Below are 20,442 nucleotides of genomic sequence, written 5' to 3' on the forward strand. Positions count from 1 at the left end.
GTACAATAAATACTGGCGCCGCCCTGTTGGCTATGGCTGCCTTTTGCAGCAGCTCTCTCTTCTTTGTCCGTTTCTTGTAATTTTTTCGTCTCTTTTTCGTCATCTTTGTATTTGGAGTAGATCATAACTTTGTATGGCTCATTTGTTGGTCATGGACACCAAACTTTTTGTGTCTTCAGTGATATTTTTACTACTTTTTCCCCTGTGTTTGTCTGGAGATCCTACATGTAACCATGGCTGCATTGTTTACATGTGAAATCAGCTGTTAGCAGCCTGTAGCATGTCAATGCTAACTGGTGCTAGGCCTGATGTTTCCCCACAAGGTGAGGAGAAGGAGGTGAGGACGACGTGCTGGTTCTCAGGTGTGAGCTAAGAAGTGATGACATGGACCTGTCCTTCCATCCATCGTTATTGGGAACGTAAGATCTATCTCCAATAAGATGGACGAGCTAGCTGTGCTAACCCAGCAACAGACGGAACACCATCTGTTTTCTTATGAAGCTTTTTACACTTTCTATACACTTTCTGACTTTGGTTTTCTTGATTGCTGCTGTGACTTCAAATTTCGTTTACTTGTTACAATGACAATAAAGTTCTATTCTATTCTATATCTCAGATATCGTTTGCGGTACACCGCCCTCTGCTGTTTGGGAATAAGAGACTCCTCACCTCTCGTAGTTGTTTGTCTCGTGTGTGTGTGGAAAACATGACTCAGCCTTGAAGCTGAATCTAGACTTGGAAAGTTGTATTCAAGTCATTTCTTAACAGACCAAAAAGCAAAGGGCCGAGGATGGATCCTTGAGGAACACCACAGACAGGATTAAATCTGGATTAAAGGAGTCAGGACTTGGTAAACACAGAGTCACTGAAGCTTAACCATCTAAATCTAAAAAGGTTAACTCCTTTTGAGTTTCTTTCAAGGATGTAAACCTGCACCAACCCTGTCAGTGCTAGCTCTGCAAGTGGTAGCTACCACTTTCAGGAAATTAAAAAAGTTTCAGGTCCAAAACAGATGGAGATGTCTGTGAATGCAGACTGTTTAAGAGAAAAACGTTCAACAAAAGAAAGAAAGAGGAGACGTTAAAAGGTCTGAATGAGCAAAGAGACTCGCAGATAAACCAGACTCTGAGCTTTCTCCCCTGTTTTCTTTCCCTTCCTCTCACACGGAGCCTCAGATAGTGATCCGTCCCTCCTTCCTTTGACCAGAGGTCGACCAGATTAGGAAAACACTTAACACTCCCACATGTGTCTGAGCTGCTTCACCCCCAGGCCGCACGCAGCAGTCTGAGCGTTTTTTACAGGAAGCAGATCTTTAATGAAACAGTTCCTTCACAGCTTTAACACATGAGCTAACACGCTAACGTAGCCTGGCAACCATACAAACAGCTCAGAGTGTGAAGAAGCACGCAGAGGGGCCCGCTGTGGAAGTAATGATGCATTAAATCATGGAAGTGAATAAAAACGTCTGTCAGGAGCGAGATGATGAAGATGGAAACGCTCGCTTCACTTTCTCAAAGTCTGCAAACATTTAACACCTGCGTCCTCCCAGTGACTAACTGTCTGCTCTGGAGTGTCGGATCATTTGGTAATTACGTGAAAATGTATTAAAGTCAGACATCTGGGATGAACACATCCTCTCAGAGCGGCTTCTCCAGACCTGGGAAAGAAAGCTGCAGTGACAGAGGAGAGGGGAGTGCTTGTGGGTAATGGGAAGATGATTTAAACGCTTTTACAGCTTCGTGCCAAAAGATAATTCTCATGCAGACTCTAATTATGAAGCTGATTTTAATTAAAGGACACGTATTGACAGACTGTGTTTACGGATAAATACTTCCCAGGTCATCCAGAGGTGGAGTTTTTGCCCTGACTACTGAAAAGTTTTTGCGTGGATTTCCATATAAATACTGCAGCATGTGTCTTTTATATTTAAATGAAGTTAAAATGTTTTGCTAGTTTGGCCCCAAGTTAAAAATCAACACCCCTCTTGAACACTGACAGTTAACAGAGCACAGTGACGAGGGTTGGATATCGAGAACTGGTCCTGTTTCGGAAGCGTGAACAAATTCACAAGACTCGGTTCCTCTTCTTGGTTCCTGACAGTGACGTACATTTTTCAGGGATTAAACTTCAGAGAGGATCCTGTGGCAAACATAAAGTTTTTCTGATCTGACAAGACCTGAGGTGTTGTGTTAACCCCTCAAAGCCTGCTGTCGCTAATTTGTCTGATAGTGCTTTGATCCAGACTGCTGACGAAAAAGTGTATGCATTCCCCGACTGCTGGTTTTTGCATAGTTAACACTAACTGGGAACCTTTCTCAAGCTCTGGTTTCTCTTAGGACTGGTCGGAGGGCGATCAAGAAGTGGTTTATGGAAGCGTGCATCGTGGGTAGCAAATTGAATAGCTGGGGCTGCAAATTTTATGTAATTATCTTGTATTATTATTTTATGTTTTATTATATGTTATATGTTGTGTTTTGTGCTACAGACAAATTAACAATCTCTAGCATCAGCTTAAAAGTAGAAACACAAATAACTTTTTTTTAATATCGTTGTTAACGAATGTCAGCAAAGATAGTCAAAAGAAAATAATCATGGCAGACTACAACAACCTGGAGATACACCCAACGTGGGTTCCTTCCGTTGTCCCACTCGGACAAGACGGGACAGATCAAGTCCATCTGGTCCACATCTAGACGGCCTTTTCGGAACACCGGCCGGACTGTTGACTCCAGCGTCTTAGTCAAGCTTGCTAACCCGGCTAACACTCCAGGTAACCATGGCAACGCCAGCGTTTGCTTAACATCCGCTTGCTCACGGGTAAAGGACATCTTGTTCAGAACAAATTCTTGCTTCACACATTCAAAGCCATCCACAACCTCGCCCCCCTGTACCTTTCAGCCCTTATTGGCATCTCTGTACCTGCCCGTACCCTTCGTTCCTCTTCTTCTATCCACCTCTCTGTCCCCTCTGTGCGCCTCAGCACCATGGGGGCTGCTCAGCTCCCCGATCATGGAAATCACTCCTCCCTGACCTCCTCAACTGTTCAAACTTGCATACTCCTTCTGATAATTTGCACTGTCTTTGTATTGTTTGTCTCTTTTCTTGCTTTTTACGCCTGCTTTTAATTTACTTTTATAGATACTTCATGTGCTCTTTGTTGTGACTCATGTAAGGTGACCTTGAGTGCTATGAAAGGCGCCCTGAAATAAAATGTATAATTGTTATTATTAACAAGCATTCTGGATCTGGCTAAGCTCTGTTTGAAATGATATCAGCACTACATGACAGGAAGCACGTCCATTGTCTGCTCTATTGCTGTTTGGCTGCATCCCTGCTCCGGCAGGTCGCAGCAGATACTCAACCACCGGATGCCAGAGTGTGTCGTGTCAATTCACAACAAAATGTGTCCAAACCAGATGGTTTTATCTTGACTTCAACAACAAACAGATATAATGAGCAGAGCCAGACCAGGATCAACAGGTTTGAGGTTTAACAATCCAACATGAACCAGGAGAGGATCTGGGAACTCCTTGGTCTGTGACTCCGGCTGTCTGGAGACCCTGATACGAGCCGGACTGAACACACAGTTGGTGTGATTTCCCTTCATCTATCTTAATAAAAAATAAAGGAAAAATGTTTTTCACATCTCAAAGTTCACATGAAAAGTCTGAATGGCCTGGCCATAATGACGGCAATGAGCAAAACAAGAAGCAAAGTTTGGCTTTCAGTGCCTCTCAAAAAATGATGACATTGAAATCAGGAACCGATAAACAGAACCAGAATCCTGGCATGACTGCGGGGCAAGCCTCGAGAAGTTTTAGAGCTTCAATGGCGACGATATGGCGTACCACCTTTTTTTTTTTTACAATTGTTGGTGCAGATTTCAGGAATAGACAAGGGGACCCAGGCTACAGCCTTGTGGAACACCAAAATTAGTCATTGCACTACCAACACTTCAGGTACCGTTTTGAATGATAAATCTTTAAATCGATGTGTTCTTGGTACCAAACAGACCGAATTGGGACGTCAACATCAACATTTCCAGGTGTTAAACCGATCCAGAAACCCTAATCAGGACATGAACTGTGACCGCTGTGGTGTATTTGCTGGATTTGTTGGGTCTGACTCACCTGTGTCACAGTTGGGTCCGGTCATTCCCTCTTCGCACTGGCTGCAGTCCGGTCCAGTTAACCCACGTCGGCAGACACACCGTCCTTTCACACACCGTCCCTTGTTGTTGCAGTTATTCGGACAGCCTTTGGCGGCGCAGTCCGGACTAGCGAAGCCCACGTCGCAGACGCATTTCCCGTTCACACATTTGCCGCGGTTGCTGCAGTTATTGGGACAGGCTTTCTCAGAGCAGTCGTCACCGGTGAATCCATCATCACAGACGCACCTGCCGTTCACGCAGCGCCCCCTGTTGTTGCAGTTCCCAGGGCAGGCATCCTCAGAGCAGTCCTCACCCGCAAATCCCTCATCACAGACGCACTGCCCGTTCACACAGCGCCCCCTGTTGTTGCAGTTCCCAGGGCAGGCATCTTCAGAGCAGTCCTCTCCTGTGTATCCAACGTCACAGACACACCTGCCGTTGATGCAGCGCCCCCTGTTGTTGCAGTTTCCAGGGCAGGCGTCCTCAGAGCAGTCTTCACCCGTGAATCCAGCGTCACAGACACATTGTCCGTTGACACAGCGCCCCCTGTTGTTGCAGTTCCCAGGGCAGGCATCCTCAGAGCAGTCGTCACCTGTGGATTCACTGTAACAAACACACCTGCCGTTGATGCAGCGCCCCCTGTTGTTGCAGTTTCCTGGACATGCAGTCTTAGAGCAGTCTTCACCTGTGAACCCGACGTCACACTGACACACTCCGTTCACACAGCGCCCCCTGTCGTAGCAGTCATTCGGGCAGACTATTTCTGAGCAATCCGGTCCTCCGTATCCCTCATCGCAGACACACTCCCCGTCCACACAGCGCCCCCTGTTGTTGCAGTTCCCAGGACAGCTGGTCTGAGAGCAGTCAGGGCCGGAGAAACCGCTGTCACACACACATCTCCCGTTCACACACCTCCCGTGGTTGTTGCAGTTGCCTGGACAGCCCCTCTTAGAGCAATCTGGTCCAGCAGATCCAGGGTTGCACACACACCGCCCGTTGACACAGCGCCCCCTGTTGTTGCAGTTTCCAGGACACGCTTCATCAGAGCAGTCTTTCCCGGTGAACCCGGCGTCACAGACACACTGCCCGTTCACACAGCGCCCCCTGTTGTTGCAGTTGTCCGGGCAGCCTCTGTCTGAGCATTCAGGACCCGTGAAACCAGGATCACACTGACACTGTCCGTTCACACAGCGCCCCCTGTTGTTGCAGTTCCCGGGACACTCGGACTCGCTGCAGTCTGGCCCGCTGAAACCGGAGAAGCAGACACACTTGCCGTCGACGCACCGCCCCTGGTCGCTGCACTCGTTGGGACACTCGCCGGCCCCTGGTTTGATGGAGCATCCTGGACCTGGAGGGGAGGACACAGACCGGGTTAACGGACCAGAAGGAGGGGGTACATAGACCAAACCATGCAATGACTGAGCCAAACAGGCGCCCCCTGGTGGTCTTTTTGATGAAACAAATCTGGGTTCATGCATCCTGCTGTTTTGAACATCTCTGGCCCCTGGAGAGCTTTTTTTTGCATCGTCTGTCGGTTTTTACAGACTCCTCCCTGGCTAAAAGTGTCCGTCTCGTGTTTTCCTTCCTGTCACATCTGTTCGGCACCAGATGCAGAGAAAAGACGCAGATTAACTCACTGGAATAAAAGAGATCATGTTAGTGATCAAAGGTAATTTCCAACAGATTTAGACGTTTCTCTGCGGCATGTGGCGCCGCTCCTTTAGGTTAGAAAGAAACAAACAGAGAGAGCATGTGGGTACCATGACCACGACGTTTGACAGAGCGCCTGAAGACGTACACGTTCCTCACCCAGAAATGTTCAAGGTTGCTACGTTATCCGCCTCATCACGCAGAGGTAGGAGCTTCAGGTTGCTGGTTCCCTTCCAGCGTCCTGTTTTTGTGTTTGTGTGGTTGTGATGTTGGGGGCGGAGGTCTGATCCTCTCTAATGAGTCTGCTAATTATCCTGAGGGTGGAGGAGGGGGGCTACAAAGGACTGGGAGGAGGTCTGGTCTGAGATCACACTGGGCAGAGAGCTTGGGACTCACACACACACACACACACACACACACACACACGGACAGAGCGCGGGGTTAGCTCACACGTTGAGCTCTGCCAGTGAAAAACGTGACCTGTTCAGACATAAATCAGATCTCGCTCTGAGCTCAGATTAAGTCTAATTTTATGATTGGGGGGTGAACTCCAGGATGATAAATCTCAAACTGTTTACAAAGTCCTGGTCCTGGTCCAGGGGAGTGCCTCAGACCTGACATGGTGAAAAACGCTGGAGCAGCTGCAGAGTTATCTTTGGGGACGATGACTCCGGACCAAACCGTGTCCACACAGACTTCATGTTTTTATCCCTGACAGGTTTCGAGCGGTTTCCAAACCCTTCACAAAATCACGGCACGAATCCCTGCAGAGACGGCTTCACGTGAGGAGTACAAAGACGGTTTTTGGGAGCCTGAATCAGCCGTCATGTTGATGTTTTTATACTTTTAGGAAGTCTCAGGTTTACAAACTGAAGCCTACTTAATCACCCTGACTTTAATGAAGATTTATTGTGTTTTTCTAACCGGATGTTTGACAGTTACACTGTTATCAGTGATATTAAGTGTGTTGACAGTGTGTTGATGTTTTTGGGGCTTTTCTGTTTTTATTCAGAGAGGACAGGACAGAGGATGGAGCAGGAAACAGGACCAGAGAGAGGAGTGATGGGAGCTAACGGTGCATCAGCTCCCCAACAGCAGGGGGCGGTGTATCGCAAACGCACGTCTACCACAGTTTTTAAGTGGAGGAGAAGAAGCCGTTCACACTGTTTGCATTTTATTTTTTATTTTTTTTGTGGACGCAATTTCATGCCAGAAATCGTTCATCACGGTTATCGCAGTGATTTCCGTTTCATGGATCGTAGAAACGCTACGATTTCTTTTTTTTTTTTTATACTTTTTATTTTCATCATATCACAACTTTCATTGCCCTTTTTAAGAGACCACTGTAAAGATGTCAGCCATTTTTATACATATATAATGTGTGCATCACTCTGTGATAGTGACATTTAATGTGTTCAGAAAAATGAATAATAACAATATTTAGCGTCCAAGTTTAAAGTGCTACCATATTTAAGATTCTCCATAAACAATTAAATGTATACAAAAAAAAAAATTGATTTATGAAAATCTGACTACTGTATTTTCTCAAATTTTCACACCTCCTGAACATTATGACAAAAAGATAAAAAAAAAATTAAAAAATTAAATAAATAAATAAATTAGAAATAAATAAATTAATTAATTAATTTATAAAAAATAAATAAATAAATAAATAATAGTAATAAAAATACAGGACATTGCTGGGATATCTGGTTGGTTTTTGGAGACTTGGAGCTCCTAACAACCATAAACTGTAAAATAAAATTTTTTAAAAATGGACGTCATCTTGCTCAGCTTGAAGTGAGGTCTCCACAAAAACTGCTCCCCCTGGTGGCTGGCTGCAGTATAGGTTAAAAAAATCCATCTCCCCAGTCATTCCAGATGGGCTGTGGTCAAACTTTAAAAAATTAATCCACCTGGTAGAAATGTTTCTCACGTCTGATTGTTGTGGTGATTTGAAGATATTATTTGGTTGTCTTGTATCCAAGTCCTCTTTTTTCTGAAAAGTTTTGTTTTCATTAGTTATACGAGGTTAAAAACGAGGTTGTATGTAACGTTTAACGATGATTGACAGCTGACGTTCTCGTGTATTTTTTTCAGGGATTGCAAAATATGTCAGAGGTAGAGTCAGGAAGTGATTAGACTCTCGAGAGAAGAAAAAATATATTATTTTTGTCTCCCAGCTCCACTCAGATTCTCCCAGAATCCCTCATCGTCTCTACCGCACAGACTCTGGCTGCTATTGGCTGCGCCTGTGACGGGGAAACCGTAAAAGGCGGAGCCACGCTGTCCACTCTATATACAGTCTATGGTCCCCTACTGTCTCACATCTGTTGTGTTATTTAGGGTCAACATGACCAACATGTGTAAATAAAGCTTTTTAACCTCTCAGAGTGTTTGAAGGTTTGAGTTTTGCTCGTTATGAAAACACCCTCTGGATCCAGGTCTTTCTCTAACGTCGGCCAGTTTCAACAGGAAACTCCACCTTTACATATTTCATGACCAACAAGAATCAAAATAATGAATCTAAAAAAGCAGATTGGTCATTTTTTCCAGGCCTGTCCGGTCCTCTGTGTGTTTGTCTCTGGTGTTGTTGTTTCTTGTTTGTCAGCGCTCTGGTTTGTGTTTGTCTATGTCCACAGGAAAACAAAGGGAGGACGGAGGACGGAGAGAAGGAGCTGGCAGAGGAGTGAAACTCTGCTCTTCATAAAAATATAATTGTATAAAAATCAACATATTTGATGGCTTTGTCATTGGTGGGCTTAGCTCTGTGTGTGTGTGTGTGTGTGTGTGTGTGTGTGTGTGTGTGTGTGTGTGTGTGTGTGAGGGATGAGTCAGTGAGCTACAGGCCGATCAGTGAAGTAATATAAACTTGGCTAAAACAAACACACACACACACACGTGATCAGGCAGATCATCAATACGTGAGTGAGTTTCAAGCTTGGATGGAGAAAAGGAGCCACTGAGGAGCAGTTTATTGTTCTTACTGTTGTTATTAATATGAGCGAACTTTTCTGAGTCACTTCCTGATCCTGGTGTGACTGCAGGGTCAGAGCCGGAGGGAAAACCAGGCTGGAGGAGGAGCAGGATGGGATGATTGTTTCTGCCGTTTGATTTTAATACCAGATTGTTGTCAGGTCTGAATCCTGGCCGGGGTCTTTCTGTCTATGTGTATGTGAGAAAAATGCCATCTGATCGCTGAAAACCGTCTAAACACTGATTACCGTCTGCTCGCTGATAACCGTCTGATCACTAAAAAACGTCTGATTACTAATAACAGTCTGATAGCTGATGGCCATCTGATCACTGATAACTGCCTGATTGCTGATAACCATCTGATCGATGATAACCATTTGATCGCTGATGGCCATCTGATCGCTGATGGCCGCCTGATCACTGATAACATCCTGATCGCTGTTGGCCGCCTGATCGCTGATAATTGCCTGATCACTGATCACTGTCTGATTCCTGATAACCGCCTGATTGCTGATAACGTCTGAATGCTGATGGCCATCTGATTCCTGATAACTGTCTGATTCCTGATAACTGCCTGATCACTGATGGTCGCCTGACCGCTGATAACTGTCTAATCGCTGTTGGCTGATTGCTGATAACCGTCTGATTGCTGATAACCGTCTGATTCCTGATAACGTCTGATCCCTGATAACTATCTGATCGCTGATAACCGCCTGATGGCTGATGGCTGTCTGATTCCCGATAACCATCTAATCGCTGATGGCCGTCTGATTGCTGATAACTGCCTGATTACTGATAACGTCTGATCGCTGATGGCCGTCTGATTGCTGATAACTGCCTGATTGCTGATAACTGCCTGATTGCTGATAACTGCCTGATTGCTGATAACTCAGATCGCTGATGGCCGTCTGATTCCTAATAACCCTCTGATCGCTGATAACTGTCTGATCGCTGATGGCCGCCTGACATGTGAGTGTTTGTTTTTTGTCTGGGGTTTTGTTGTCCGTTTACCTCAGACTCACTCTGCTGACGACAAACTTTTAGGCAGAGAGGAGGTCCTCATTAGGGACAGCTCAGTGTGTGTTTACACGCCACATGTTGGGACAAACACACACCCAGTGTGTGTGTCGTCCTGAATGTAAATAGAGAAAATCTTTTCAAGCAGAACAAGGTAGAGCGTGTTCCTCTGCTTTGTTTGTTTTTAATAACAGATAAATCATATTCATATGAGCAGCTGGGCGTGTGTGTGTGTGTGTGTGAGTGTGTGTGAGTGTGTGTGTGTTTGCTGCCATGGAGCAGGAGGAGGGGAGCAGGCCGCAGCTTAAACCACATTTCCTGTTTGGGCAACTTTTGGGCTGAATCTGAGTTTTTGGATCAGAGAAAAAGTTTAATATTTGTTGAGTTTCACTTTGTTCTGGTTTGTCACACACAGGCCACAGTGACGGTGTAATGCTGTTAACAAATGTTAGGAAGGAGCGTCTGTGTGTGCTTTTCCCAGAGATTTGGCTCGTTAAGACGCTAATAGGAAGCCTGGCACTGACGATGACTGAGTCTGTGTAGAAAAATGAAATCTGGATGAGTTTAGTTTGAATAAATGGACAAAAATAATGTTTTGATGTCCGTAGAAATTAAAGTGTAAACCAGCTTCAGAACATACGGGAGCAGGAGATGGTGGAGACCAAAAACAGAGATTAAAGAGAGTAAATACTGTCAGTGAGTAGGGGACTCATACAGCAGGCTCAAGGTTCAGAGTCCAAGCAGTAACCATGGCGATAAGGACAGTTGACAAGTTGCATCAAAAATTATTTTTTGTTTTTGTTTTTGGGGTGGGTTTTTTTTCAAATTCAAATCTTTGTTTTTGTCTCTTTTTCAGTAGACTACATGGACCTGAACATCAACCAGTCTGAACCTGAGTTCAAACTCTATAAACTCTGGTCAGCAGTCACTGTACCAGAAACGCTGACTCATGCTAACTCCCATGCTTTAGAGTTAAATAGAGCAAAGGAGTTCCGGAATGTTGCCCTTACAGTCTCTAAATCTAAAAGAAATTCCGGAATGTTCATCAGAATGGCTTTGAATGATGTAATGATGATGTCATCACATGATGAGACTGGGCAGCATTCTAGAATCTGCTGTTTGGAGGATACTAAGATTGTGAGTTTGTCCAGTCAGCTCACTACAAGTGTTTGTGAGGAGACTCAGATCCCTCCCTGTTTTCCAGGATGGTCGCGCCAGCTGATTTGCTTCAAACATCTTTTTAGAAACAGACAGGAGACATCAGCGAAATCCATTATTTTACTGTCTATGGTTGGGACAGTGTGATGAAGCTGTTTCAAGCAGCAGAGTGAGGACCAAACATTAACTGTATGAAACATGGACAAAGTTACAGACATGGTCTCTCCAGTGGACTCCAAGCTACTGAGCATTCAGCTACAAATAGTATGATTTTCTTGTCAACATGAATTAAGCTTTTTTTATATTTTTATTTTATTTATTTATTTATTTATTTATTTATTTATTTATTTATTTATTATTTTTTATTTATTTTTATTTATTTATTTTTATTTATTTATTTATTATTTTTTTTGGGGGGGGTCATCCCATGAATATTTATTTATTTTCATGATTTGAAAATATTTTAACACTTTTTAACTATGTGTATTTTTTGATATGCTTTTTTAACCCTCTGATGCATGTCTACAACTTTTTAAACGAAATCCAATATATATTAAAAAAAAGTTTTAAAAAAAAATCTCATGGCCTAAGAATACAAAAAAAAAAAAAGAAAAAAAATTGTTTTCATGCCTTAGGAAGACACAAAAAATCAGGCCATGAGAAAGACCAAAACATATTTTTTTTATTTAAAAAAAAAAGAAAGAAAAATGTTAATATGCCCTAAGAAGAAAACAAATAAAAAAATATATTTTTTATGCAATTAAAACATGACAAATATTAAAATATTTTAATGCCATAGAAATAAATAAATTGATTAATAAATGAATAAAAGATGAAAAGACGAAAATCTGGACACAGGCTATCTACTGGTCTACAGGTTTATAGAAACCACCGACTTTAGGGGAAAATGACTTTGAACTGTTGAACACTGCAGTCACCACTCTGAGCCAGAGGGTTAAAATTACCCTGTTTGAATTTGAGCTCTTTTCACTGTGGTTGGTAGTTTGACTCCCAACTTTAACCCTTTGCTGTTTGTCATGAAAAATAACCTCAAAACACATGAATTTTGCCCAATGTTAACTCTCTTTTAGCTCTGTGTTTGGGCTCCACCACCTCCATGCTCCTCTATGTTCTCAAGTTACAGTTGATAACAGTATCAAGCTAACGTTAGCTTATAAAAAGTAGTGTAAAGCTGCTATAGCTCTGCTTCTTTTGTCCTGTAAATGACGCTGTAAGAGCTCTGAAGTCAATAAAAATTGTAACGTTTTTGGGACGAATCTATTAAAAAAAAAAAAAAAAAGGGATTTAACCTTTTTTGAATGATGAAAAAACTTAATGATTGTGAGTTTTTTAAACCTGTTTTGAATCCTATTTCTGATGTTGTACCTTTGCTCTCCTTGGAGGAGCAGCAGCCTCCTTCAGCTCCACATTTCTCCCTCAGGCTGGACACCTCCCTCTCCAGCCTCTCCAGACGCTCCCGGAGGGCAGCAAAGTCCGCTTCACAGCCGCAAGACCCGGACCCAGACCCTGAGCCCTGACCAGACGGGACCAGTTTGATCTTATGGGTGAGGACCAGAGGAGCTCCGGCGGTCAGGTCGATTTCTTTCCCTGAGGACACAGAGACAGAGACTCAGACACCTCAGGCGTCGTGTGGTCGTCTCATGACCTGCAGGTCTTTACCTCCCTGGGCGGCGTCGGCTGAGTCCCCCTGAGTGATGCAGCCTCCAGAGATCATCACCTGGATCAGGGGAACAGGAGGATCTGGTTTAACACTGAACACTTCTCCTGCAAACGGAGCCACAGAGACCCAGACCCAGTCTCACCTTCATGGAGTCCTGGCCGGCCTCCCTGGGCGTCCTCTGACCTCTGACCTCTAACTCTCTGGAGGGGGACGGGGTCAGGAGGGCGGGAGCAGCCAGGAGGAGGACGAGGAGGAGGGAGGGAGACATGGTCGGGGTGGGACTGGAGAGAAACGCTCCTCTGGTGGATCAGGAGGAGAAAAGGACGCTCAGCGTTCAGCGGAGCTGGTGGAGCAGATGTTCCTCGTTGAACCTGACGATCAGCGTCTCAGACTCTCCTCTCCTCTCCTCCCTCTGTGGATCTGCAGTCACTTCCCTCTGGAAAAAGGTCAGAAACACACGTTTAAAGCCACGTTAACGTGTCTCCTGAGCTCAGCGGACTCCACTTCAGTCACAATTAGCAGAAACGAGGCCATTAGCTGTTTACGGGCCTGTCAGTGGAGCGTGTCAGCCCGTAAAACACAACGGAAAAACCAACTCGGTCAGAGCGAGTAATTATTTACCCCGCCGCCAGTTTCTGACGCGGACGCCTCACGTGTCAGACTGAGCGGGGTTCATCATCAGAGCGTGCACGCAGGATTTACATCCGTCAGGCCGCTCTGCTGCGGATTGGTTCAGATTATCCTGGAGGATAAACACCGAGTCCAACAGACGTTTGTTTGTTTTCGAGAGCAGTCGACATCTGTGAGTGTGTTCCTGGTTTCCAGTCGTTCTTCTTTATGGATATTAATCCTAATCAGACGGTTTCTGTGTGTTTCTTATCAAATCTGCAAAACAAAGAGTTTCCAGTGACGTCTCAAAGCTCAACAACAACAGGAGATAAAAACAAGGGCTGCTAATTTGACATTTTTTAAGTTTATATTGCTAAAAAAAAAAGGTTTACAGACGTAGAATTGTTCATGATACGTTAAAAAAATCTGCCAATGGAAAAAAAGAAATATGCTCAAACTAGAATAATGTCATTTGCTCACAAAACAGCTCCAGACCAGTAGAGGGCAGTGCGACAACAGTAAAGGCCTTTTTTCAGCCTGTTAGCCTGTTAGCATAGCAGATCTTCAGCCTGTGCTGGTTTTGATGGAGCTTTATTTTTTAGTGTTCCAGCTTAAAACAACCAATCAGAGACGTCCAACTTGGAAGCCCCGCCTCCCCAGGTAGGGCAGTTCCCATGGGTCAGTTTATCCCTTAGAGCTACATTCAGAGCCTGGTTCAGAGGGTGGGAAAGCAGCTTCAGTCCGTCAGGGGAATGAATAAAGAATAAAACCGTTTGGTCCGTCCTGAAAACCCGACACCATCACAGCTTCACTGCTGCTGGCTGAAAACTGGACTCTGATTCATCACACCGAGCTCCAAACGTGTAAAAAGAAAAGCCAAACCATGACTCCCAGAGTGAGCAGGTTCCTGAGCGTTTGGTTTATTGGTGTAACGTCAGGATGTGTTCGAGTTTCTGACCAGTGAAACAGAGAGAGCTTCAGAAATCAGTTTGAGAAAACATCAGGAACGATAACGCCTCAGACTCTGTGAGAGCGAAAGATAAAGTTTGATCAGAGGAAAGAAAACACAAGAAAAGGAGGCAACGACTGGATTTACACACGTCACAGAGTCAGTCTGAGGAAAACGTCTGAGCAGTTTGGAGCCAGGACTGGTTTCTCGTCATGGTTTCCAGTTTAACATCTGACAGAAACAAAGATCACACCTGGATCCATAAACGTCTCCTACCAGAGCACAGGTCTGCAACCTTTACCTTAACCTCAGCTCACCTGGATTAAAGTCATCCAGGAGCCACAAAATCTACTGTATCTTCACAATAAAAACAATAGAGTGAATAAAAATCAATACATAGTTAAAATCCAGTGAATAATTATCGAAAATAGAAGGTTTTTGTAGATTGATAAAATTGTAAATGTAATGTCATACCTTTTTTATTTTTCATAAATTTTGCGAAAAATACTCAAAAAAAAATAGGAAACTTCCAAAGAAAAATGCAAAAAAATGCAACAAATTTTATTGATTTATTATTATCTAAAAAAAAAAAAAAAAAGATTAAGAGTTTTTCAAAAATTCAAAAATTGCAAAAATTTCAGTTTCAAAACATCCAAAATTTGCAGGGATTTTTCCAGCATTTGATATAAAATAAATCTGCAAAAAATTCAAAATTGTAGAAGTTACAAAATTAAATATATTCCAAATAAATTTAAATTTCCAAAGTTTTGCAACATTTCTTTTGAATGAAAAATGCAACAATTTTGAATATTTGTAAAATTTGTAAGTTTCAAACAATTTTTGAAATCTCAAAAAAAGCTCAAATTAAAAAAATAAAAAAAAAATTAAAAGAAATTTGATTTTTTTTTTTCAAGAAAAAATGAAAATCATCAGAATTTGTTAAAAAAAATTGGAAGAGTTTTGAAATGTCTAAAATTCTGAAAAAAAGTGAAAAAGAAATATAATTAGATAAATTTGCCCAGGTTAAAAAAAATTTAAATGTAAAAACATTTGACAAAAACACAAAAAAACATTGAAAGTTTCCAAAAAATGTGCAAGCCTTGTTTAAATAAAAAAAAAATCAAAACAGATTTTGAAATTTCCAAAATTGTTCAAACCACAAAAATATCTGAAAATTCAAAATTTTTCCAAATATTAAGAAATTTCAAAAATCGCAAAAAAAATATGATGTTACCAAAAATTTTTGAATGTATAGTTTAACTGACACTATGCAGGCCTATTTACAATTTTGCACAAATCACCATTTTTGGGATGTTTGCTAATATCTAGCCACATATCAGTCATGTAAATTAATCCAGCACGTTGTCAGTGAAATGAATCCATCCACACAGAATTAAAATCAGTATTTTCTTCCAGATGAGTCTTTTTGTAGATGTAGTTATCTTCCCAGGGCTGTAAAACTTGAGGTTAGCTACAGGTGCATGGAAAGTTGGTGGGCTGTTGATGTTGTAGGAGGTGAAGTAGAGCGGTGGCAGGCTTTATTGACAGATGGGATGAAGATTTAGTTCAACTAAATGTTAACACAGGATTTTATTTAGTGCCAGTGTCTTTAATCATCAATACCCTTTGGAAGAAAAATAACTATTCTTTATTTCAATCAGATTTTTTTAAAGCTTCAAGGAGACACTGCAAAGGAGTCAAAGGGCCGCATGAGGCTCCAGAGCCACAGGTTCAACACTGTTGTCCTGGAGAAACACAGGAGCTACAGGAACTACAGATACGACTCAAACCCTGAGTGTCTAACCCCCCGTTCCCCCGTGTTTCTTCTGAGAGATTTATCACCAGAGCCGCCTCAAACTGACGAGATCTGCTGTGAACCTGCCTCCAGGACCAGGTCTGGATGCAGAAACCAGCTGCTCAGAGCTCCTGGAGTCCACAAGAGGTACGGCGCACATGGAGCCACACATGTGGAGCGTTTTATGCATTTCAGGAAAAATGAAACGAATCAAGATTCACTCTGGATCAACGGGAGCTGTTTGACTTCCTGTTGAGTTTCTGAAAGTTCCTCTAAGAGGACTAACGGTCTACAGTCCAAACTGTGAAAGACTCCAAACCCACACCTGGACCTGACCCCCCCTAACCGACCTCTAACCGTCACGTGTTGCTGGTTTGAGTTGACCCGACACAAACAGAGTTCAGCATCTGGACTTTAATGGGTCTTTGTCTAGACCGGGGCCTGATGGCGACCCCCCCCCCCCCCCCCCCCCCCCCGCTCTGACCTCAATGGGAACAATTAGCTTGTAAATACCTGTCGCTCAGAGCTGCTCCAGCTGAACAGGTAAGACGTCCCAAAGGACAACAGGAGCGCACCATAACAACTCCTTACACCGTAACAACTCCCTACAGCTGAACGACTCCTTACACCTTAACGACTCCCTACAGCTTAACGACTCCCTACACCTGTAACGACTCGGTCTGCTGCTGGGCCGAGATCAGGAGTATGAAGAAAGAGTCCGTCTCTGCAGTTAACCCACAAAAATCATCATTTCAGGTCTTTTCAGTCCGAGCAGAAAATCACAGGGCTCAGAAACTCTCCTTGGGTCAATATTTTACAAATATCTCGTACGATCATGTAATTGATAGAGACGTGTAGAGTGTAATAATTAAAAAAATATATATTTATTTATAAACTGTGTTTTCATTTACTTGAAGGTTTTTCTAGGTGAATTCCTTCAGTTCAAAAATTCATTTATTTTTTGTTCGGTTCAGTTTTTAAGTAAGTTTAGTCTTTATGTCCTTCTATCACAATCTCCCTGCTGGCAGCTACTGATGTACTGAACTGAGTACAATCAGTATATATACATATTTAGGATATATATTTAACACTTTGTTACCAACATTTCAGAATTTTTTTTAATAAGATGTTTAATTGTTTTTCATTGTAACATTTTATTTTATTATTATTATTTATTATGTTTTTTTAATTATTATTTTATCATTATTTTTATTATTTTATTTATTGTTAATGTGTTTGTCCAAAAATAAAAAAATATTTAAAAAACATAGTGTTAAAAAATCAATTATCAATTTTAGTTTGCACAATTCAGATTCAGTTTTCCGTACACTTCCGGTCCACGAGTACTCCTCTTTACCTGTTTGTGAGTTCTGCATTTGATTATTTGTCCTTAAGAACCAGAAGTGTCTGAATTCAGTGAACTGAGACTGAATATTAAAATATTGAAGTTTTGATGTTTATAAATGTTTGAATGTTAAACTTTTAAGTGAGTCAAAACAAAGTTTCAAAGCAAATAATTAAATTTTGAAATATCAAATTCAGTTTTAATTAATTCTATCCTCATACAGGTGTATCTGTATCTGTATGGAGCAAAACCTAAAACCATAACCCATGATTCATTATTGAGAATAACATTTAAAAAAAAATGAAACTGTAAAAAGAGAAACACTTGTATTAATAGCATCAAAACGTTTCACTGAGGTTAAAAAAAACCCTGACATGAGATGGTATTTAAAGTTTATCAATTACCTTTAACAATATTTGTTAATTTATAGTTCTGAGGCGAGTTTTTTCCTTTGTTTCTGTGAAAGAAAACCAACTTTATCCTCAGTTTTTTTGTTTTCTTTGATGGACTTTGAATGTGACGACTTAAACAATCATCCAGAGGAAAACCCAGATATTTAAAAGTTAGGACACATTCAATCTCCTCAGTCTCTACGCGCCGTAGTTCACAAAGATTTCTTTGGACAGCGTTAAAAGCAGCGAGCTGATCATTAACGTCACACAAAGGGAAGATGATAAAGAACAGTGTCGTCTGCATATCGACGAAACTTTGCATCTTTGATGCTTTTACATGAATCACTGATAAAACAAAAAGAACAGGACCCAGTACGGACCCCTGTGGGACACCATCAACACTTTTCTTCCTTCTGCTCAGGTAAACTTTTCAACCTGGTGTTAATAAATCTCTCTGCTCCTTTTCCCACTCTCAGCGTCCTCCTGATAAATAACTCACGTTAAAGAAAAGAAAATCATTTTTTTTATGCACGGCTCGTTTCATTATCAAGCGTCAGGACCGTCTGGTCTCTGCCGTCCTCTGTGAAACCCATCAGAGTCCAGATCAGAGTCCAGGACTTTTAACAGGCAGAGCCACACGGACGTCCAGGAATCATCCTGAGGAGGAAAAACTCACAAACTTTGTGGTTTTCACATAAATCTGAAATCATTTCCGTCTCATGAGCCGCCACTTTAAAACAAAAAAAACTTCTGGTCTCCCACATGCAGCGACCACCTGACGCCTCCGAGTCAGAAGAGCTCAGCCTGAAATCTGCTTCTTTCCATTTCTCCATCATAAAAAACTCAAATCATCCTGAAACGAACCGCTCGTCATGTCAGTTACTCCAAAAACATCTGGAGAATCAAACGTCACGAAAACAAGATGCAGAATATCCTGCACAGGTTCATGTTTCATCGATTTGGTCCTGAGAGTGTTTTCAAATACTGCGCACAGGATGAAACGAGGAGGAAGCAAATATTTACTGTTAACAACATCTTGTTTTTCTACTAAAAAGTATTTTTTATCCTTTAGATTAGATAATTAAATGTTTTTTCATCCTTCTTGAGGTCTAAAAATGACGTCAAAGGTTGCTTCTGTCTTAAAAAATAAAAATAAGGAAGAAAAATTTAACAAATTGTGCACATTTTTTAGCCAAATTAAGATTAAATTCATGCGCGATATCAACCCCAGCTGCAGACTAACTCCTCCAGGTGAGGCTGAGGAGCATCTTACCTGCTCGCAGCTGCAGGAGGACGCTCCCTGTCTCTGTCTCTGCAGCTCCTCAGCTCCTTCTGAGTCCGTGAACGTCTCGGTGACTAACCAGCAGCCTGAATGGACAGAGAGGAGGAGGAGAGGGGAGAGGGGAGAGGGGAGGAGAGCTGTAAAATTTTCTCATACTTGAAGAATTTTTCCTCCCTCTCCTCTCTTTCTCTCCTCCTCCTCCTCCTCCTCCTCCTCCTCCTCCTCCTCCTCCTCCTCCTCTTCTCTGATGTAATTCTGTGAGCTTTACAGGTCCCTCCTGGGCGGAGGATCCACGATGGAAAACATCTGAATTTTTAGATGTTTTTTACTGGATCTTTAACGTCTTTGGACGGTCTCTGTCCTCTGCAGGACTCTTCATGACGCTCCTCTTCCTCCTCGTCTGATGGTTGTGTTTGTCACTCACGGGTCCAGATGTGAGGGTGGAGCTGCAGAGGCCAAGAAACGGTTGCCGAGCAGCCTGTCGGTGGATTCATTGACAGAGTTCCCTCTCGTTGGGGTTTTATGAGAGACGGTAGCTGACAGGGTCTGTTATTTATTAGACCAGCTCAGACAAACAGGAGGCGCTGCTCCCTCAGAGGAGGAACAGGGAGGAAACACAACAAGGCGAGTCTGAGCTCCCGGTGTTATGGTCTAAAGAGTGACCCTGTAAAGTGGAGACCTTCAGCTGAACGTGTCAGTTACAGCAGCTGTTCACACACAGAGGAAGTCCTGGTCTGGTGGAGAATTGCAATCAGAGTTTTCTGGTCCAGAGTTTCACACACACTGTCATAAAGACATGACGTTTCACCAGGCGTGTGTTTGTTTAGGAACAAATTTTCAACTGTTTCCCAGATCCAGCTCCACGAGGTAAGGTATTAATCAACAGTTAGCTAGAGCTACATTTTGAAACGTGACAACAAGCTAACTTTGTCAGTTTGTAGCGTAGTTTAGCAGCTGCTATATTTCTCTCTCCTCACAGCCCGGTGCTCTGAGACGTGTCTGTAACGTGTAACGTTAGTGAATCCTGGTTCTGTCCTACCAGAGCTCATCTACCAACTCCAACCTCACCAAGCAGAGCTAACGTAACCTGGCTCTTCATTTCATTGATAGACTCTCAAGTTTGAACAGACCACTGCAGAATAACTGCTGACTGTGGGTTGGAGACAACATTAGCACAGACACATTAACCTGGGGTTTAGCCTTTGGCTATTGTGTTGGCCTTAAGCTTGTGCTTTAGCCTTTAGCTGGTGTTTTAGCCTTTTTACCTAATGTTTTAGACTTAAGTTTGTGCTCTAGCCTTTAGCTTGTGTTTTAACCTCAAGCCTGTGCCTTAGCATTTAGCTTGGGGTTTAGCCTTCAGCCTGTGTTTTAGCCTTTACTTCATGTTTTTAGACTTTATCTAGTGTTCTAGCCTTTAGCTTGCAGTTTTGCCTACAGC

General features: G+C 42.6%; 1 protein-coding gene across 1 annotated transcript in view; it reads right to left on the reverse strand.

Annotated features, from left to right (window-relative positions):
* The window catches only part of LOC141802528 (tenascin-R-like), a 51,599-nt gene extending 32,531 nt beyond the window's left edge, over nt 1–19,068 (reverse strand). Inside the window, exons 1-5 of the mRNA XM_074686060.1 lie at nt 18,996–19,068; nt 12,775–13,068; nt 12,632–12,689; nt 12,338–12,559; nt 4,131–5,498 (exon numbers count right to left, since the gene is read on the reverse strand). Of these exons, the coding sequence (XP_074542161.1) occupies nt 4,131–5,498; nt 12,338–12,559; nt 12,632–12,689; nt 12,775–12,900 (1,774 nt within the window). The 5' untranslated portion in view covers nt 12,901–13,068; nt 18,996–19,068. The remainder of the gene's footprint in view (nt 1–4,130; nt 5,499–12,337; nt 12,560–12,631; nt 12,690–12,774; nt 13,069–18,995) is intronic.
* Between the last annotated feature and the right edge of the window lie 1,374 nt (nt 19,069–20,442).

This window comes from Halichoeres trimaculatus, unplaced genomic scaffold (assembly GCF_033239565.1).
Source record: "Halichoeres trimaculatus isolate MK-OKI-2021-1 unplaced genomic scaffold, fHalTri1.1 fHalTri1_scaffold_14, whole genome shotgun sequence".
NCBI lineage: Eukaryota > Metazoa > Chordata > Actinopteri > Labriformes > Labridae > Halichoeres > Halichoeres trimaculatus.